General features: G+C 38.5%; 1 protein-coding gene across 1 annotated transcript in view; it reads right to left on the bottom strand.

Annotated features, from left to right (window-relative positions):
* Positions 1-9804, bottom strand: part of LOC140237457 (serine hydroxymethyltransferase, mitochondrial-like) — a 35984-nt gene extending 26180 nt beyond the window's left edge. Inside the window, exons 1-2 of the mRNA XM_072317382.1 lie at positions 9686-9804; positions 8459-8620 (exon numbers count right to left, since the gene is read on the bottom strand). Of these exons, the coding sequence (XP_072173483.1) occupies positions 8459-8620; positions 9686-9724 (201 nt within the window). The 5' untranslated portion in view covers positions 9725-9804. The remainder of the gene's footprint in view (positions 1-8458; positions 8621-9685) is intronic.
* Between the last annotated feature and the right edge of the window lie 8039 nt (positions 9805-17843).

Consider the following 17843-nt stretch of genomic DNA (forward strand, 5'->3'; position numbering starts at 1 on the left):
CAAATTTAAAAATTCCTTTGACCATAGACTTTTCTTGGAAGAGGTGGTTTTGACCAAAAAAAAAAAGAAAAAGAAAGGAAATAGCTGGAAGGAAGATAAATGGTTTCATAAAGTCCAAGAAGGGGAAAGACTGAGCAGGGGAGACTGGGTCTAGTTGTTACAATTTTCACATTTTTAGGTCTGTACAAAAAACGAATAGAGGAATTGGCTTCATTTTTGCTGTGAGGATACCTTATTTCATCCTTTACTTAAAAACAGTACAAACTTTGGAAGTCCAGATAATATAAACAAGATATTACGTAATCAATAAACACAAAATTTTGTAACAACTTTCCCCGATGTTGGGGTAGGTTGTTACAGCACATGGGGTACTTTGTTACACCGTAGAAAGTCAACTCAAATCGGGTAATGCAGATCCGACGTGTTAGGTAATTCTTAATATTAACCTGTCTGGGTGTGCATGTTAGCCTATGCTGGGGTGTATGAGTGTGTTGGGTGTGTGTGTGTGTGTGTGTGTGTGTTTGTGTGTGTGTGTGTGCATATATATACAACCATAAATTCAATTGAAAGTGCATTGGGGTAAGTTGTTACACCACTCGATTCTCCAGACGGGTCAAGTTGTTGTAACAACTTGACCCAGTGCGTTTTCAAAAACTTTTCACACGTGTGGCCAATAAACAATCAAACATCACGTGTTGCTACTTTCACCAAAAGACAGCCAAAACACGCTTCTTTCAACCACATGCCCATCACTTACTGGAGAAGAATGGATTTGGTGTAATAAAGAAAAATCGAATTTTTCAAAATTTTACTCGGAGAGGTAAAAAAGTGTTTTTTGGACCTACCTTCTACATGTGACGTCCAGGCAACGCCAGATTTCGCATGCAGAGATCGTTGGCTATACGTTTTGATTTGATATTACTTGTATAACGCCATCTTTTGATCATAATAGAGAAAATGACAGTGTAACAACTTGCCCGTGTAACAACTAGACCCGGTCTCCCCCATATATTGACCTCACAGGGTGTCTAGGAAAACGACTGCAGTGTTCTGTTTTCTTTTACTCTCTATCCTATTCTATTCTATTCTATTCTACTCTATTCTTTATCATAAACATGTGCTAGTAGCCATCTGGGCTACAATTGTGTTTGTTTTGTACATCCTCTAAAGGTCACCTGAGGTCAAAGGTAGATCCCTATCTGTGCTCTTTTGAATAATGAAGACAATTTCTTGTAAGACAGGTATGTTTGTTTTGTACATCTTAACCATGTTTATCATTAACTAATGACACTACAGATCAATATTATGATATTTTGAGGTCATTGACCTCTAAAAGGTCACCAGAGGTCAGAGTTAGAAACCTGTCTTTGTTCTTTGGAATATGAAGACAGTTTTATTGCAAAACAGATATGCTTGTTTTGCACATCTTAACCATGTTTATCATTAACTAATAATATCACAGATCAATATTATGGTATTTTGAGGTCATTGACCTCTTAAGGTCATCAGAGGTCAAAGGTAAAAACCTGTCAATGCCCTGTGGAATCAGAAGATTTGTAGTACAAATGCATATTTAGTGCAGTGTAACCAAGATCTAAGCCTATCATTCACAAATGCCTCCAAACATCAATATTCTGATATTTAAAGTTCATTGACCTCTGGAGGTCATCAGAGGTCAAATCAGACTTACCTCCCGATCTTAAAATGAATCTTATGGTATGTACTAACACTGGTGAAAGTTTCATACTTTAGTCAAATTTTGCACAATTCTCATGATTTTGAGGGCTTAACCGCTCTACTAATAATACAGATTGTAAAATCTCCACTCCACTGATCCTTTGTTACAGTAAATTCAAGCAGGTAATTTCAAACAATCCAATTCATTTTTTTTTTTTCCCCAGACATGGCTAACTTGCTTGAAGAAGTACATTATGTTGTTTAGTGTACAAAAACAAAAAACAAACAAACCCAGAACAACTTTAGGGCCCTACTGTGTGACATACATGTACATTGCACATGACACTACAAATGTGCAATGTCAAGAAATCACAATCAAAAGATTCAACTTCTAAAATTCACTTAAAAGTCACTTAAGTATGCACCAAATGGCAAAGACTCCCTACCCTGGGAGGGGGGGGGGGAACCCCTCATCCCCCCCCCCCCCCCCCACAGGCTGCCATACCATAGAAATCAACTACTTGTATATTTATAATCAATTACCCGGTAACTCTTCATAAAACAGGGCCCAGAAGTCTAGTCAGCAGAGCTCTGAAATGGTGGTATTCGTGGTATTTGTGTCTATTATTCAGGGTCATTGTGCAGCACACATTCCCATGTGATATGCATCATTGGTTCCTGAGTTAAGCTCAATTTTGTGCAGAGGGTACACATTTCATTTAATAAAGGGATGGTACAGTATTGGTGGAGATGCGAATTGGGCTTATCACTTTTTGCCAGGTAACAAGAAAACACTTATGATATAGTATTCAGGGTCATTGTGCAGCACACATTCACATGTGATATGCATCATTGGTTTCTGTGTTAAGCTCAATTTTGTGCAGAGGGTTCACATTTCATTTAAAGGGAAGATAAACCCCAAGAACAATGTGGATTGAGTGAAAGCAGCAACATTAGTAGAACACATCAGTGAAAGTTTGAAGAAAATCGGACAATCGATGCAAAAGTTATGAATTTTTAAAGATTTGGTGTTGGAACCGCTGGATGAGGAGACTACTAGAGGTTATGACGTATGAGTGGACTACAATATCAAGAAAATATAAAGAAAATACTACAAGAATCCATTTTTCATGAAAATTACAAATTCCATCAACTTGATATTGACATTTGTTAAGGGTAGCAATTATTCCCCCTGCTTTCTGAAAGCGGTTGGTCCACTGCTCTTTCATAATTCTAGAAAAGTGAATTTTTGTTGAATATCCTTTATATTTTCTTTGTATTGTTGTCCACTCATACGTCATATCCTCTAGTAGTCTCCTCATCCAGCGGTTCCAACACCAAAACTTTAAAAATTCATAACTTTTGCATCGATTGTCCGATTTTTCTCAAACTTTCACTGATGTGTTCTACTAATGTTGCTGCTTTCACTCAATCCACATTGCTCTTTGGGTTTACCTTCCCTTTAATAAAGGGATGGTACAGTATTGGTGGAGATGCGAATTGGGCTTATCACTTTTTGCCAGATAACAAGAAAACACTTATGATATAGTACAGAGCATACCGTTTTAAGAGGAATTCAAAGTTTATTTGATGAAAATCGGGTTTGGAATGACTGAAACATCCAAAAACAAAGTAAAACAAAGCGATCGTAATAAAGTGTGGGTCCCACACTTTATTAGAATTGCTCTTTTTTGGATATCTCAGGCATTTCAAAACCAATTTTCATCAAATAACTGTTGAATTCCTCATAGAATTACATGCTCTTTCATATTTCATAAGAAGTTTCCCATTATCTCACCAAAAAATGTTAGTAACCTGAAGTTAGGTCTTAACCAAAACTATACGATCTCTTTAACCAAAATCTTTAACTCAACTTTAAAATTAATCATGGTTGTAATGAAACTGATTCATGCTTTCATGTTCAAATTACCTCCAACTAAATTGTACACTTTTCAGCTATTACTCATATCAATGGCAGTGTTATCTGATATACACATATAATTTTCGAACTATTAAAGGGACTGTACAGTACTGGCTGAGGTGAGGATTCATGTTTTGAACATTCCTAAGTGAGACAATGAGAAACCTCTTATGAAATATGAAAGAGCATGTAATCTTAAGAAGGATTCAACGTTTATTTGATGAAAATTTGTTTTCAAATGGCTGAGATATCAAAAAAAGTGATAATAATAAAAGGCAACAGGTCACGCCTTTTATTAGGATCTCTTTGTTTAACCTTGTTTTTGGATATCTCAGCCATTTCAAAACCGATTTTCATCAAATAAACTTTTGATACCCCTCAGAATTGCATGCTCTTTGACATCTCATAGAGCGGTTTCTGAATATCTCGCAAAACATTAAAAGCTAAATCCTCACCTCGACCAGAACTATACACACCCTTTAAGGATCAAAAGTGGGAAATGTTTTTTGTGACACCTACATGTAGTATGTGCGACGAAAGTTGCTATTAATTAGTCGAATCATGAATGACAACTGGTCCTTCTTGTTTTATCTGAAGATCTTGACAACATTGTTATCGGCATTATCGTGGTTTCTGTCTCCACTCACTTAATCACTGCTGGTGACAACTACTTGTAGCTCATCCTACCTTCACAGACTTTATTGTACATAAGGACTTAGCAAGAGTAAGCGGTAACACAAACTACAGTTTGGCCTTGTATGCAGTACTAAGTTGTTTTGTAGTATTCTTATAAATATGGAGACATTCCTTGGGCTTTAGATCACCGTGAATGTGAAGTTTTTTGACTGACAAGATGGAATTCTTTTCAGATATAATCAGATTCTACTTACCAGCACATGAAAGAGTCCCTCCAAAATGTCATCAGATTGTGAAACCTTTTCAGTCTCTTTCTGAAATACTACCAATTATATAGTTTGTTTGTTGAGTGTAGACCCATGGAACTCTTAATTATTTGATGTAGGGCATGTTCTCTGCTTTACCACAGGTATATTCTATTTTTTGTACACTGCATAAATTGCAAACTTAGATTTGAAACTGAATGATCATTATAGATTCCTAAGGTGAATTCAGAAGTCAAATGTCAATATTGTTTCTTCATCTGTCCTTTGAATAAATTATCACTTAGTATGATGTCAAGACTTTTTAAAAGGGAAATATGACTTCACATCTATTCTCACTCTGTATACATGTAAAATGTATTCTCATTAATGGAAACATTAAAACAGTCAATAGATAAGGAATGATTTCATAACATCATGGGTATTGGATCCAAGCGATGACGGGGAGAGACAAAGAGAGACATAGTGTGTGTGTGTGTGTGTGTGTGTGTGTGTGTGTATACCAGCATGTGTGTGTGTGCATGTATCTGTCCAGTTGTTTGGGTGTGTAGGTGCAAACAATGATAGCTAGGCCTATGAAATGCTATAGATTTGCTGACTTGATTGGAAGACAGGTACATCAAATCTTTCCGTTATTTGTGCATCATTTTCTCCATTCTGTAATTGTTTTATTTAGTCATAAAATGTTTATGTGAATATATATTCTTTTATTTCTTATTGCCATTAATTCTTGTGTTCTTTTTGTGTTCATTTGATGTCTTTTGCTCTGATTTATTCACTGGATTCGCTGGCCCTGATTCACCCGAAACTTTGTCACTTGAAGGGTACTTTTTTTTTTTTACATATATTCATGTTAAACGGTCAGCCTTATGTCAAGGACTATCTGTATTAATTTGTGATTATTTTTCGCGACCTTACCCGACCCTTCATATATTAGGGCACATTATTCACAAAAGGTCAGGTAATGAGACCACCCAACACGAAAGCAATCACCCAATGGAACGAAGTAAGGCCCATTACAGTGGCGTATCCAGAGGGGGGCGCAAGAGGCTCATGCCCCCCCCCCTTTATTTCTTGTTACAAACAAAAGAAATAAAAAGAAAAAAAGAAATGAAACCCGGAAGTGGGACAGTTGCGCCCCCCCCCCTTTACAGAATTCCTGAATCCGCCCCTGCAATTACCCCAACTGTTATCACTGTGTACAGCTAATACATTCAAATCCCAAATGAAAATATATTTGTTCCTCTCACATTGAGGATTACATAACTGCAATTTACATGTATAATGTTCAGAAAATTTGTATAATCAGGTAGGGCCTATGTATTTGCTTTGTTTAAATTTCTTTCCCTAGCTAATGTTATGTTTTGTACTGATTACATGGATATCCTTTCTCCTTTTTTGAAGTACCATAAGCACTGAAAGGTAGACTGTGCTATACAAATACTAGTAGCCAGTACCACTGCATGTAAAGAATGTGATAACAATCATGATGCCCACATAGAACAGTGTACCATGTCATGTTCTTCTGCTGACCTGGGAGGTACTAGCTCCCTTTCAATTTAGCTCCCTACTCTGACCCCTGTCCTACCCCCAAACTGTACTATGGTAGTGACCAGCATTCATCCAACTGAATTCATGGAAAATTTCTTGGCCACGCTGCACACCTTGGAGCATGATGGAAAGTCCCATTGACACAATAAAGTTAGAATTAATCCTGCAGACCCTTTGAAGAGCTTTGTTAAGGGGGGGGGGGGGGTTGGCGTACAATTCCAATTACCATGGTTCCTAATTTGAGTTGTGGGCCTCATAACAAACGTGCACACTGGAAGTGATTTGTACTCAGACTTTATTGAAACAACAGATCAGTACTCTAGAATCAATAAATGCTGGTCATACTTTGAATGGACAAATACTGTCTGAATGACTAGACTAGTGAGTCCACGCTGGTCAGCTGTTTGACTAGTCTTACAACAAGCCTTTTTAGTGCAAGGCTGCATGTCTCGCAGGGGTAGATAGTGCATAGTACAAAGAGCTCCTTGATAGTAATTAGTATGGACAAAAACATTCTGTTTCTGAACTGTGCAGCTTGTAGCAGCTGAATCCATGCTTACAAAACTAGGAGCACATCATGAATGTTGTGATTCACCACATCTTTACCACATAAAGATTGGTGTTCCTACAACATGGTTTAATAGGGAATCCCAGCAAACACAAGAACTTTTAAAACATCACACAAAATATTATTCCTGAAGTGAAGTGCACTTTATCATGTAGGCCTACAGTTCAATGATCTGAAATGTTAAAAAGTGTGCATATGATACATGAAATAAGATATGGCAGGCAATAGAGAAAAATATATCAAACTTAAAATATTTTGTCTTATATATAACCATAGACAGGTGAAAAAACATCTCATCACAAGAGACTAAATTGAAGAATATCATGACTACCCTATTAGCACCTATGCTAGCTCTTGGTTCTTTTAGCAACCCCACTGTGTACATTATTATCATCAATATGTTCAGTATATCTCTTTTTTGATAAATAGTTTAGATTACTTAATCATTTATCCATTATATATATCCATATGTTTCTTAGTTTAGACAGATACATTGTATGTGTGCTATGTATTAATATTGATGTTAACACAAAAGTGAAGTGTTACTTTACCATTGTGTATTCAAACTTTCTTGGACATACACTTTAGGTTGCTGTTATAAATAACTCAAACTCGCTGTATGGTGAAGAGAGCCCAGCTCCGTGGGGTTGAGCGAGGGCCTTTTGAGATTTGCTTCGCATCTTTTTGTTAGACCTTTGAATTACCGACTTTTGCTCCCCGATTTTGGGAGCAAAAGTCAACCGATCAGCGTATGTGAACTAGCATGACAACACCAAGACACGTAGATGGAGGATGTGGGGAGCACGCCATTCCATTGGTCGACCGGAACCCATTAATATGAATATTCAGTAGGGTTCATGTGTTATTAATATTAATGTGTGAAGCATGGATCTCAAAAGGCCCTCGCGCTGTTGTGCTCGGCTGGGCTCACTTCATTCATCCATTACATCGTCAACTTCACAGTATTCAGTAGGGTTCATGTGTTATTAATATTAATGTGTGAAGCAGATCTCAAAAGGCCCTCGCGTTGTTGTGCTCGGCTGGGCTAACTTCACTCATCCATTACAGCGAGAGAGCCTTGACAAAAGGCCACTACATCATTCACTTCACAGTATCAGAACAGCATTTCCCCATGAATGCACCATGTGTGAAAACTGGGGTCATCTCAAGCTACACACTGTACAAATGTACAACTGACTTCACATTTAATTAATGGTGCTCACTGATAGAGCCCACTAGTCTTGCTTATCATTAAAATTACCCCTTTACATTTGTATGTGTCCAAGCTTGGCTTGGACACATTGTCCTCTATCATCTGGTGATACTTTGTAGATTGTATAAAATATTGATCAAAGGTTGCTGTATAGGCCTAAATGATACCTGTGTGCTCATCTCATGTCACCTTGCCACAACCCATAACCTCAACTTACCAAGCTTTTTCACACATATTTAGAATTTCTGGACTTGCTAATAGTTTTACATTGTGTAGTAAGCCCACATAGCAGTCTAAACAGAAGGGCCATGCTGAATATTAAAGGAGATAAAGGGGATTACACTATGTAATCCCTATTCATTGACAAGTAGTTCCCAGACAATCTATGCAAATGGGTGAAGAAAACACCCCAGCCTGCATGTATGCTAATTGGCTGTTAACAAAGCAGAGTAACGGTAAGTAAGAACCAATAAGCTGGCATATGACAGATTCTAATACTGAATCATCTGGTGATACTATGTAGATTGTATGAATTATCAATCAAAGGGTCCTGTGTAAATGGTACCTGTGTGCTTAACTAACATGCAAATACTTTTTTTTTTTTATTTAATAAATCAGTTTTAAAATACCTCTGATGCAATCAGCTCCAAGCCACGGACTTGCCGATCTTTTTCCTGCTGAATGATGTTGTAAATTTCTGGATCCACATCCGCCAGTGGATCATTTCCTCCCCAGTCCGATGCTGCTTGCGTTGCAGCTGCTTTGGGCGACTGCGAGGTGACGGTGCTCAACTTGAGATTCATTAAAAGACATGAGCAGAGAAACAAAGTAATGATCAAAAGAATTATGGAACTCTTTACTGCGGGGTTACTGCGGGGAGCTGAAAAGAGGGCACTCAAGTTTGACGGCCATATTTTTGCACTGGAACTTCGAATTGAAAAGGGGACAACAGCATTTGATAGTGCGGGATTTTCTCAATCACGTAAGTCAAGTTTTTATGTGAATTTCAGTCTTAAATATTCTTATCAGGCAGATAAAAATTTGGTGGTCAATGAGTAGAAGGACCAACCATACATTGTAGTCGAAGAAGGAAATACATCGTATTGACATCAGAGAGTGTTGCTGTTGCTTCATTATTTTTTTCCTTAATTCTCTCCCCAATATGCCACAGAACTGAATTTTTAGATGTGAAGTTTGCAGTCTAACTGTTACATGCGTAACATGGGTTGGTCAGGAGTAGGTCTGAAAAATCACGACGTGACTCGCAGTCACACTGACTGTTGACGATTGTACGTACCAGCAGTACGACTGCAAAAATTTCTCTTGTCAAACTAGACATGTCATTAAATATAAAATTTTTCACCGACACTGTAGAACACTGTCACTAGTGCGTGTCTACTTCTGTAAATTTACTTGGTATGAATTTAATACCGTAGGCCTACATAGGCCTAGACTAGAGTCTAGACAGTTGGAGTACCGTATATACGTATACGGTAATCGGTATCTATTATCATATAGAATTCTAGACTGTCTACTGGTTACATACAAAAATTTCTACAATACGTTATGGTTATACCTTACTCATACTGAATGGTAGTGGTACAACGTTAAACCATGGAAGCATGGAGGTAGACCTCCATGGTTAAACAGTGCAATTTAGCTAGCAACCCAACCAGCCTACTAACGTTACTTTGTAGTAAACCCGGCCGGAGCGCTTCGGGTACGGTTCGGGCTGGACGGAGCTACATCGTGTACACCATGTCATCATCCTACTTTATCATGTTTATACGAACTAACGTTACCAGTTACAGATCGAGGTCAATAAGTGGAAACGATTATCAGAAGTGTAACCATACCTGTCTAAGAGCGGAACGAATGAAATGTCTTGACAACATTTTGTTGAACTATTGACAGGTGACGTAGTGGAGATTTAGAATGCTCAGAATACGAGGATCTGTTCTTTTGTGCCTTTATTGTCCGTGGGGGATGATCGGGAATGAACAGCTGGCGTTGATGTTCCACATATGCATGCGGCGGAATCCGGATCGCTCGTTCGTTGTGTCACACATGTGCGCGCACACGTATACCACATAATGCACAGTCGACGCGGTCGTTGTGGGTGGATCTGCCTCACAGAAAAGAGTTCTGTGATCTGCCTCTGCTGCGTGAAAAACCGTTGCACAAGTCGAAGCTCAGCCGCACTTCATTTTGTACTTCGCCGCATGCAGCACACACCGCAAGACCCAGAGCCCCCTTTATGACGCAAGGCTTGTCACGAAGGCTAGCTAACAGCTCGTTTGTACTAGTAGATAGCAGCTGCTGTCGTCGCATGCCAGGATCCAAATCCAAATCCAAATCCAAAGCCTTTATACGTCAGTAAGTGACCACACATTTTCGTACTGAAAAGCACAAGTGTCGCGACAGCTGGCGTACGGGGACGCCTGTGATAAAGGCTACAGAGCTGTAAAACAGTTTATTTTTTTTGAAAAAATTAATTATATGTAAAATAATGATATTATGTAGATGAAGGCGCAAGTATTCATATCTGAATGACGCGCCTCTAACATTAACACAACAACAACAAGGCGTACACGCCATTGAAACCAAAATAACAACAACATTCAGATTTTTAGCTGTTACTTTATGCTGAAAAAAAAAATGAAGGGGAAGCTAAAAAGCAGAGCTTGTAGCCAATCCCATCAAAACCATAATTAATAAGGTACAAAATTTTTTACCGTGTTCGAGCAGAGAAACATATCCAGGCCCTATCATTGAAGTGACAACACATAGTGACGACAAAACTAAAACCCTTGCTTTGGCCTTTCACAGGGTCGCCTTCTTGCAGCAAGGATTGGGCGGGGTGAGAAGAAGGAGTCATGAGTTGAGCTTGAAACGGACCATTTGGGACTGGGAAAGGAAATTGCAGATGAAAAGTAACAAATCCTCGCACAAAACTCCAGCCTCGTAGGGAGAGGAATATGCGCCCTGGATGACATCAATTGAATAGGACTGATTGCATAAATCACATAATAATTACCAACAGCTTGGGGGTATTGAATTTAGAGCTGAATTACAGGCGTCGACACATTCAAAGAGTTTCTGAATTTTTCTTTATTTTACTCCGGTTTTTTTTTTGTGTGTATGTGTGTGTGTGTGTGTGTGTGTGTGTGTGTGTGTGTGTTACTTCTCTTTATATCCGTATGATACCTGACACATTACAACTAATAATTTGCTAACAGCATGATCAAAGCAAATTAATTAAGAAAATATACCATATCAATTCATTCATTCATTAAGTTTTCCACACGACTTACTTTTGTAATAATAATATACATCTACAGATCGATAGAATCAAATACACTTGTATGCGTGAAAATCGAGTGTATACCGCAGACTTAACTTAACAATATACATGTATTTCATGATACAGAATGAATCTAAATCAGTCTAAAATATGTCATATTCCTATCGGGAAATAAATGTGCGCGGGGATTTCAGAAAAGCAGATGCTTCATATCATACTATAGGTCCTCGGAAAAGAAGTCGAACACAAATACCATCACTCTTACCAGGAAGGTGGAAGAGCGCCTTCCACCTCCCTGCTCTTCACGTTTCCTTTTTTCATTCTTTTATATTCGCATTTCGTTCAATGCCACAAAATTCGCATTCACAAAAACAAAGCAAAACTTTTGACAAAGACAAAATGCATTATAGGGCCTATTATACACAAATATGTAAAAATTTCATTATATGACTCATTTGACCAAGAACTAATTTTTTTTTTTTTTTTTTAAACACACATCTATTCTCGCAAAGTGCCCTCAAACGGGGACACGATATAGTTTGCTCAAGGCAATTGGGCACATTACCAGATTACACACATCCTGTCTAATACACACACTGCACGGTCACACATATGCGGTGCACCTGGCCAAGCTTGCATACACACACACATGCACACACACATACACACACACCAAAGAAAAATAAGAGAAACACCAACGAGACAAGGGACAGCTAGAGATGGATGCCTGTAGCTGCGAGGGAAAAAACAATGACATGAAGTTAGACATTGTAGATGAAATCCTGTGGACCTGTTCAACAACCATTCTATTCATTATTTTTATTTCACCATGTCGAGCAGTCTAATCGAACTCATTTCAAATCATCCATTGATTTATCCTTTCACCTGACTACTAGTATACCGTCTACAACGAAAAGACATATATTTTTAAGCTTATGTTGTGTAGCGGTGTTTCGCTACTTGGGATCAGTATGTTCATTGATTAATATAGAGGTACCAAGTCCATAGATATGTATAAGAAGACGCAAGAGAAACATAGGCTCCGGAGACTGGATTTGTGTTTCAGCGTATATTTATTTCTTGAGTTTAAGTTTATAACTCAAGACTCCAAAAGTTTACTAGTGCAAGTCGCCTTTACAATAATATCAGAGAGCAATCCGAAGGTGGCATGTTTCCATGGTGGATGTTGAATCCGAACTCTAGTCTTCTTCAAGACATGATCCAATTCTCCTCATACATTCAGTCATGAGGATTACACATTGGTTACTGGTTACACTGTTGTAACACACTATGAATGGGTGAATGGGGGCGGAGTCTTCATGTTAAAGAGGGGTTTTAATTGGGCAAAGCTTTGGTTGTTATAGGAACAAAGGCGGGACTAGTTTTATAAAGGAGGTGGTATTCTTGGTTTGGGGTTCAACAACAATTCTAAGTAGTCAATGGGGGAAGGGCAGGATGTTTAGATTTGGCTTAGCCGGGTCGTAACTAGATGGAGCTAGAAGTACTCAAGGGATGATGAAGGTCGATAACTCAGTGGATGAGGTGGAGAGTATTGGTAGGGGTCATTGACTGGTGGAGGTGAACTGGTATATGGGACGGGGTAGTCATAACTTTGTGTATATCATTACACAACACTTATAATGTATGAAATCTAAGAGTTCGTATAATGTTTAGGGCCATTATGAATAAACGTATTTTGCAATATTCGCACTCTAGTTTCTGGTTTGCATGTTACATATTATCACTCTGATTAATTAAATATTGTTTCTTTATTTTTAGGACTTTAAAACTTCAGGCATTTCACGTTCTTATTAAATTTGTACATCAAAACTCCCACGTTTATTGATACAAATAATCTAGTTTAAGAATTTTACTTTCTAATCTATAAAAAGAGATCAGAATGCACATGTAAATTATAACCATAAACAGGTCTACATGTACACGTACATACAAGTTTCTTATTGGTTATCAATATCTCATCAATGTTGATCCTAGAGCTGGCCTATAGCTTTCCCACGTAATAGGTCTTAAGCACTCACTAATGCAAGCATGCATGGTATTCATATTTAGTTAAATATGATATTTTGATATAGGAAAATTGTCATAGTTTGCAAATAGCCCCGCAGAATCTCGAAAAAGTTTATTAAAATTGATAAATCAATGAAAAGCCCCTAAATTTTCGAATCTACAAGGTTAATTTGCGTTCGATTAATTACAATTGTACCAGGTATAGAGGTAATCAGAGGAAAATTTCGATACTGATCCGATAAGGATCAATATAAAGGGCATATACCACATAAAATGTATTTGGAAGAAAACTCATTAAAAAAATCAAAATATATACCTATCCATATACTGCTGCAGCCCGACAGGTATAATTTCTGAACTATACTCCATGGACCTCCCAGATACCACATCAATGGTTCAGAGTGTCGAAGGCTTGGAGAAGTCCAGAAGAATACCCACGGTGTCCTCATGATTATCCATGTATATCTATAGAGCAAAAAAAAAAAAAAAAATGATAGGTTGAGTGATTCTCACGAAAATCAAATTGTGCTTTAAAGGTCCTGTTTACCTTTGGGAGCAGTGATTCAAAAATGTTCAAGATATCACTTTTGATGCATATACATGAAGGTCAGTCGTATCACTTAGTATACCATATACATTTGTTTTGTTTGTTTGCTTGTTTTTTGCAATAAAGCCTGAAATATAAAGAGGTATCACTATTTTTCACATTAAACCATAACTGTAGACAATTTAGTCCGGAAATATTCTTATCATACTATTGTTCACATTTAACAATACTTAACATTGATTATACTGGTTCAAATTTTAACATTGCATGGTTGTTTCTATCATTGACTCACATTTTCAAATTATTTTAAAGCACTAATGCTGGGTTTTTGTTTTCATCTGCAAATCAATGGTAAATTATTACTTTAAGAAACATATTTTGTCTTTCTTTTTATAAATTTAGCTGTTCTTACTATCTTATTTGGTCAAGTATTATCTTCGAATAAGATGTAAGTGAAGATAGGAGCTTTAGATTATAGAGAAGGTTGAAGGATCCCCTTTTTGAAAATCGGTATTTATTTGTATCTATATAGTTCCTATTTAGCAATTTTCATTTTATTTCATTTCATATTATTCACAAAATACTAATCATTAAATTCTTCTACTGTTACATGACTCATTGTAAAATATAATTTATATAAATAAATCTGATTTTTCATGCTTGCATTATTGAAGAACATGTAGTGTATACATGCAATGAGTATCAGCAGTTAGAAAATGCTGATGGCCGCATAATCCCTGCATGCATACACAGCTCCATTTAGACCGGGGCCCAGAAGATTTATTCGGCTGAAAAGGGTCACACTTTCATCGACTATTATCGACGTTATTTCCTCCTGGTTGACTTTACATTGAAACCGTTCAGTATAGTTTAGTTGTTGTTGTTTTTTAATCCATGGTTAATTCGCATGCTGTAGTCTATAAAAGGATATTCTTCAGTTGATTGTCTAAAATTCACGCTGTTTGATTTTTTAAGTCTGCATCCTTTCCACTTCGTCTATAGAGTATATTATGCTCGCCTGTGATTATTGTGCCTCCTTGGTCTGGCCGGGGGCCCAGAAGATTTATTCAGCTGAAAAGGGTCACACTTTTTGATGGTCTCATCATAGATGTGGCCAAGGGTCAATAAAATGAATTGCTGGCAAGTCACATCCTGTACCGTAAGCCTAGGGGCCAGAAAAAGGGGCCCCGAAAAATGCATTTATTCAGCCGAAGGGGTCACGGATAAAAGTTTGTGGATTTTGTTCCTTTGGGTGTACTTATCATGAAAACAGCAATGCCAGCTATTTTATCCTGTACGGGGCCCCAGACAGTAGCCCCAAAGGGCCCCATCGACATGGTGTTATTCAGCTGAAAAGGGTCACGGCTAATTTCTTTTGCAATGGAAGTAGTACCCATCAGAGATATCCAAAACACCAATGCCAGCTATTTTATCCTGTATGGGGCCCCAGGCAGTAGCCCCAAAGTGCCCCCCCCCCCCTCCACATACACACACACGTTGATTTTATTCAGCTGAAAAGGGTCACGGCTAATTTCTTTTGCAATGGAAGCAGTACCCATCAGAGATATCCAAAACACCAAAGCCAGTTATTTTATCCTGTACGGGGCCCCAGACAGTAGCCCCAAAGTGCCCCCCCCCCCCCTACACACACACGTTCATTTTATTCAGCTGAAAAGGGTCACGGCTAATTTCTTTTGCAATGGAAGTAGTACCCATCGGAGATATCCAAAACACCAATGCCAGCTATTTTATCCTGTATGGGGCCCCAGACAGTAGCCCCAAAGTGCCCCCGCCCTCCACATACACACACACATTGATTTATGCAGCAGAAAAGGGTCACGGCTAATTTCTTTTGCACGGAAAGTAGTACCCATCAGAGATATCCAAAACACCAAAGCCAGTTATTTTATCCTGTACGGGACCCCAGACAATAGCCCCAAAGTGCCCCCCCCCCCCCCACACACACACACACATTGATTTTATGCAGCAGAAAAGCGTCACGGCTAATTTCTTTTGCACGGAAAGTAGTACCCATCAGAGATATCCAAAACACCAATGCCAGCTATTTTATCCTGTATGGGGCCCCAGACAGTAACCCCAAATTGCCCCCCCCCCCCCCACTCCCCATACACACACACGTTGATTTTATTCAGCTGAAAAGGGTCACGGCTAATTTCTTTTGCAATGGAAGTAGTACCCATCAGAGATATCCAAAACACTAAAGCCAGTTATTTTATCCTGTACGGGGCCCCAGACAGTAGCCCCAAAGTGCCCCCCCCCCTCACACACACACACACACATTGATTTTATGCAGCAGAAAAGGGTCACGGCTAATTTCTTTTGCACGGAAAGTAGTACCCATCAGAGATATCCAAAACACCAAAGCCAGTTATTTTATCCTGTACGGGGTCCCAGACAGTAGCCCCAAAGTGCCCCACCCATATACTGTTAATCAGCTGAAAATGGTCTTGACAAAGTCTTTTGCAATGGAAATATTACTGCCTACTGAACAGAGATATCCCAAACACCAAAAAAAAAAAAAAAAAATCATCTTATCCTTTACAGGGCCCTATATAGGATACAGGAGCCCAGAAATACCACCTCATACGATTTTATTTTAAGAGCTGAAAAGAATCATGCCTAATTTCTTTTGAAATGGAATTAGTAGGCCGACACAGCAGCGGAGATACTAAAAAAAAAAAAAAAAAAAAACCGTGTTATCTTATCCTGTAATGGGGCCTTAGTATTGTGGTCTAGATTTGCCCCGGTAGGCCCCCCCCCCCCCCCGCACATAATTCGACCTAATCTAGCTGAAAACGGCCATTAATAATTTCTTTTGAGATGGAAGTAGGCCCTGTATATAGTACACACCAGATATACACAAAACACCAATACATTTGGTGTGTGTGTGTGTGTGTGTGTGTGTGTGTGTGCGGGGTCTCAGCCAGTAGCCAAGAAATGCCCCCTGAATGATTTTAAAAGGAGTCGTGGCTAACTTCTTTTGCTATGGAACTAACAAGATACCCAAAACACCAAAGCCAGTTATTATCCTGATATACGGCTAATTTCTTTTGCAATTGACGTAGGACGCAAAAATGATACAGTAATCACAGCACCAAAAACGAGTTGTATTATGCTGCACGGGGCCCCAGACAGTAAAGCCCAAATGTGCCCCACCCATAAGGTGGGGCACATTTCCGCTCGAGTATGTACGCCCGTGATTTTTATCATGGCTACTACTAAAACACTGATCAATTCAGTGCTTATTTACGTCGATGCAGGGCAATTTGTCAATCAGTTGCAATGAAGCATCTCGACGGAAGAATTTCATGAATTCGAACAATATTACGCAGTACCCGCTGCATACTATATAGCCTTTTGTCAAGGCCCTCTCGCTGTAATGGGCGAGCGAAGCGAGCCCAGCCGAGCGCACCAGCGCGAGGATTAGAACCAACACTCGCTGTCGGGCGAAAGCTCGATGGTCTAGTGGAGATGACGCCTGTCCGTCGTGGGTTCGAGTCCCGCTCGAGTACAATATGTACGCCCATGATTTTTATCATGGCTACTACTGAAACACTGATCAATTCAGTGCTTATTTACGTCGATGCAGGGTAATTTGTCAATCAGTTGTAATAGCTAATTTTATTGCAATATAAATAGTACTCAGCATGGATACCGGGAACACCAAAGCCAGTTATGTAATCCTACATTGTAGGACTGAAGTGTTACTGAAAATGGAGTCATGATTAATTTCTTGATTTCTTAGACTATATCCAGCTGATAAATTTTGTAGATTGGATCACTTTCATGTTCTTGATGTTTTCTTCCTATGTTCTTTCTGGGGCATAAGAACTCCATTTCCCTATTTACCTTCAAGGTTATTGAGTTGATATCAAAAACAATCTAGTCCAAATCGGACCTGTCACTAATTCTACAATGATCTTTTTGAAGTTCACATTTCTTCATGTGCTTACAGGCTTTCATTTGAAAATTCTAGAACATAGGTCGTCTTATTAAGCAACTATTTCAGACAAAGTTTGTGAATCTCATATCTACAATTGAAAATAATGTATCATAATTTTTATTAGGAATGTTTATTTTTACAGAGAGTATTAAATCACCATTTTTGTTAAAG

Source organism: Diadema setosum, chromosome 14 (genome assembly GCF_964275005.1).
Source record: "Diadema setosum chromosome 14, eeDiaSeto1, whole genome shotgun sequence".
Taxonomy (NCBI): domain Eukaryota; kingdom Metazoa; phylum Echinodermata; class Echinoidea; order Diadematoida; family Diadematidae; genus Diadema; species Diadema setosum.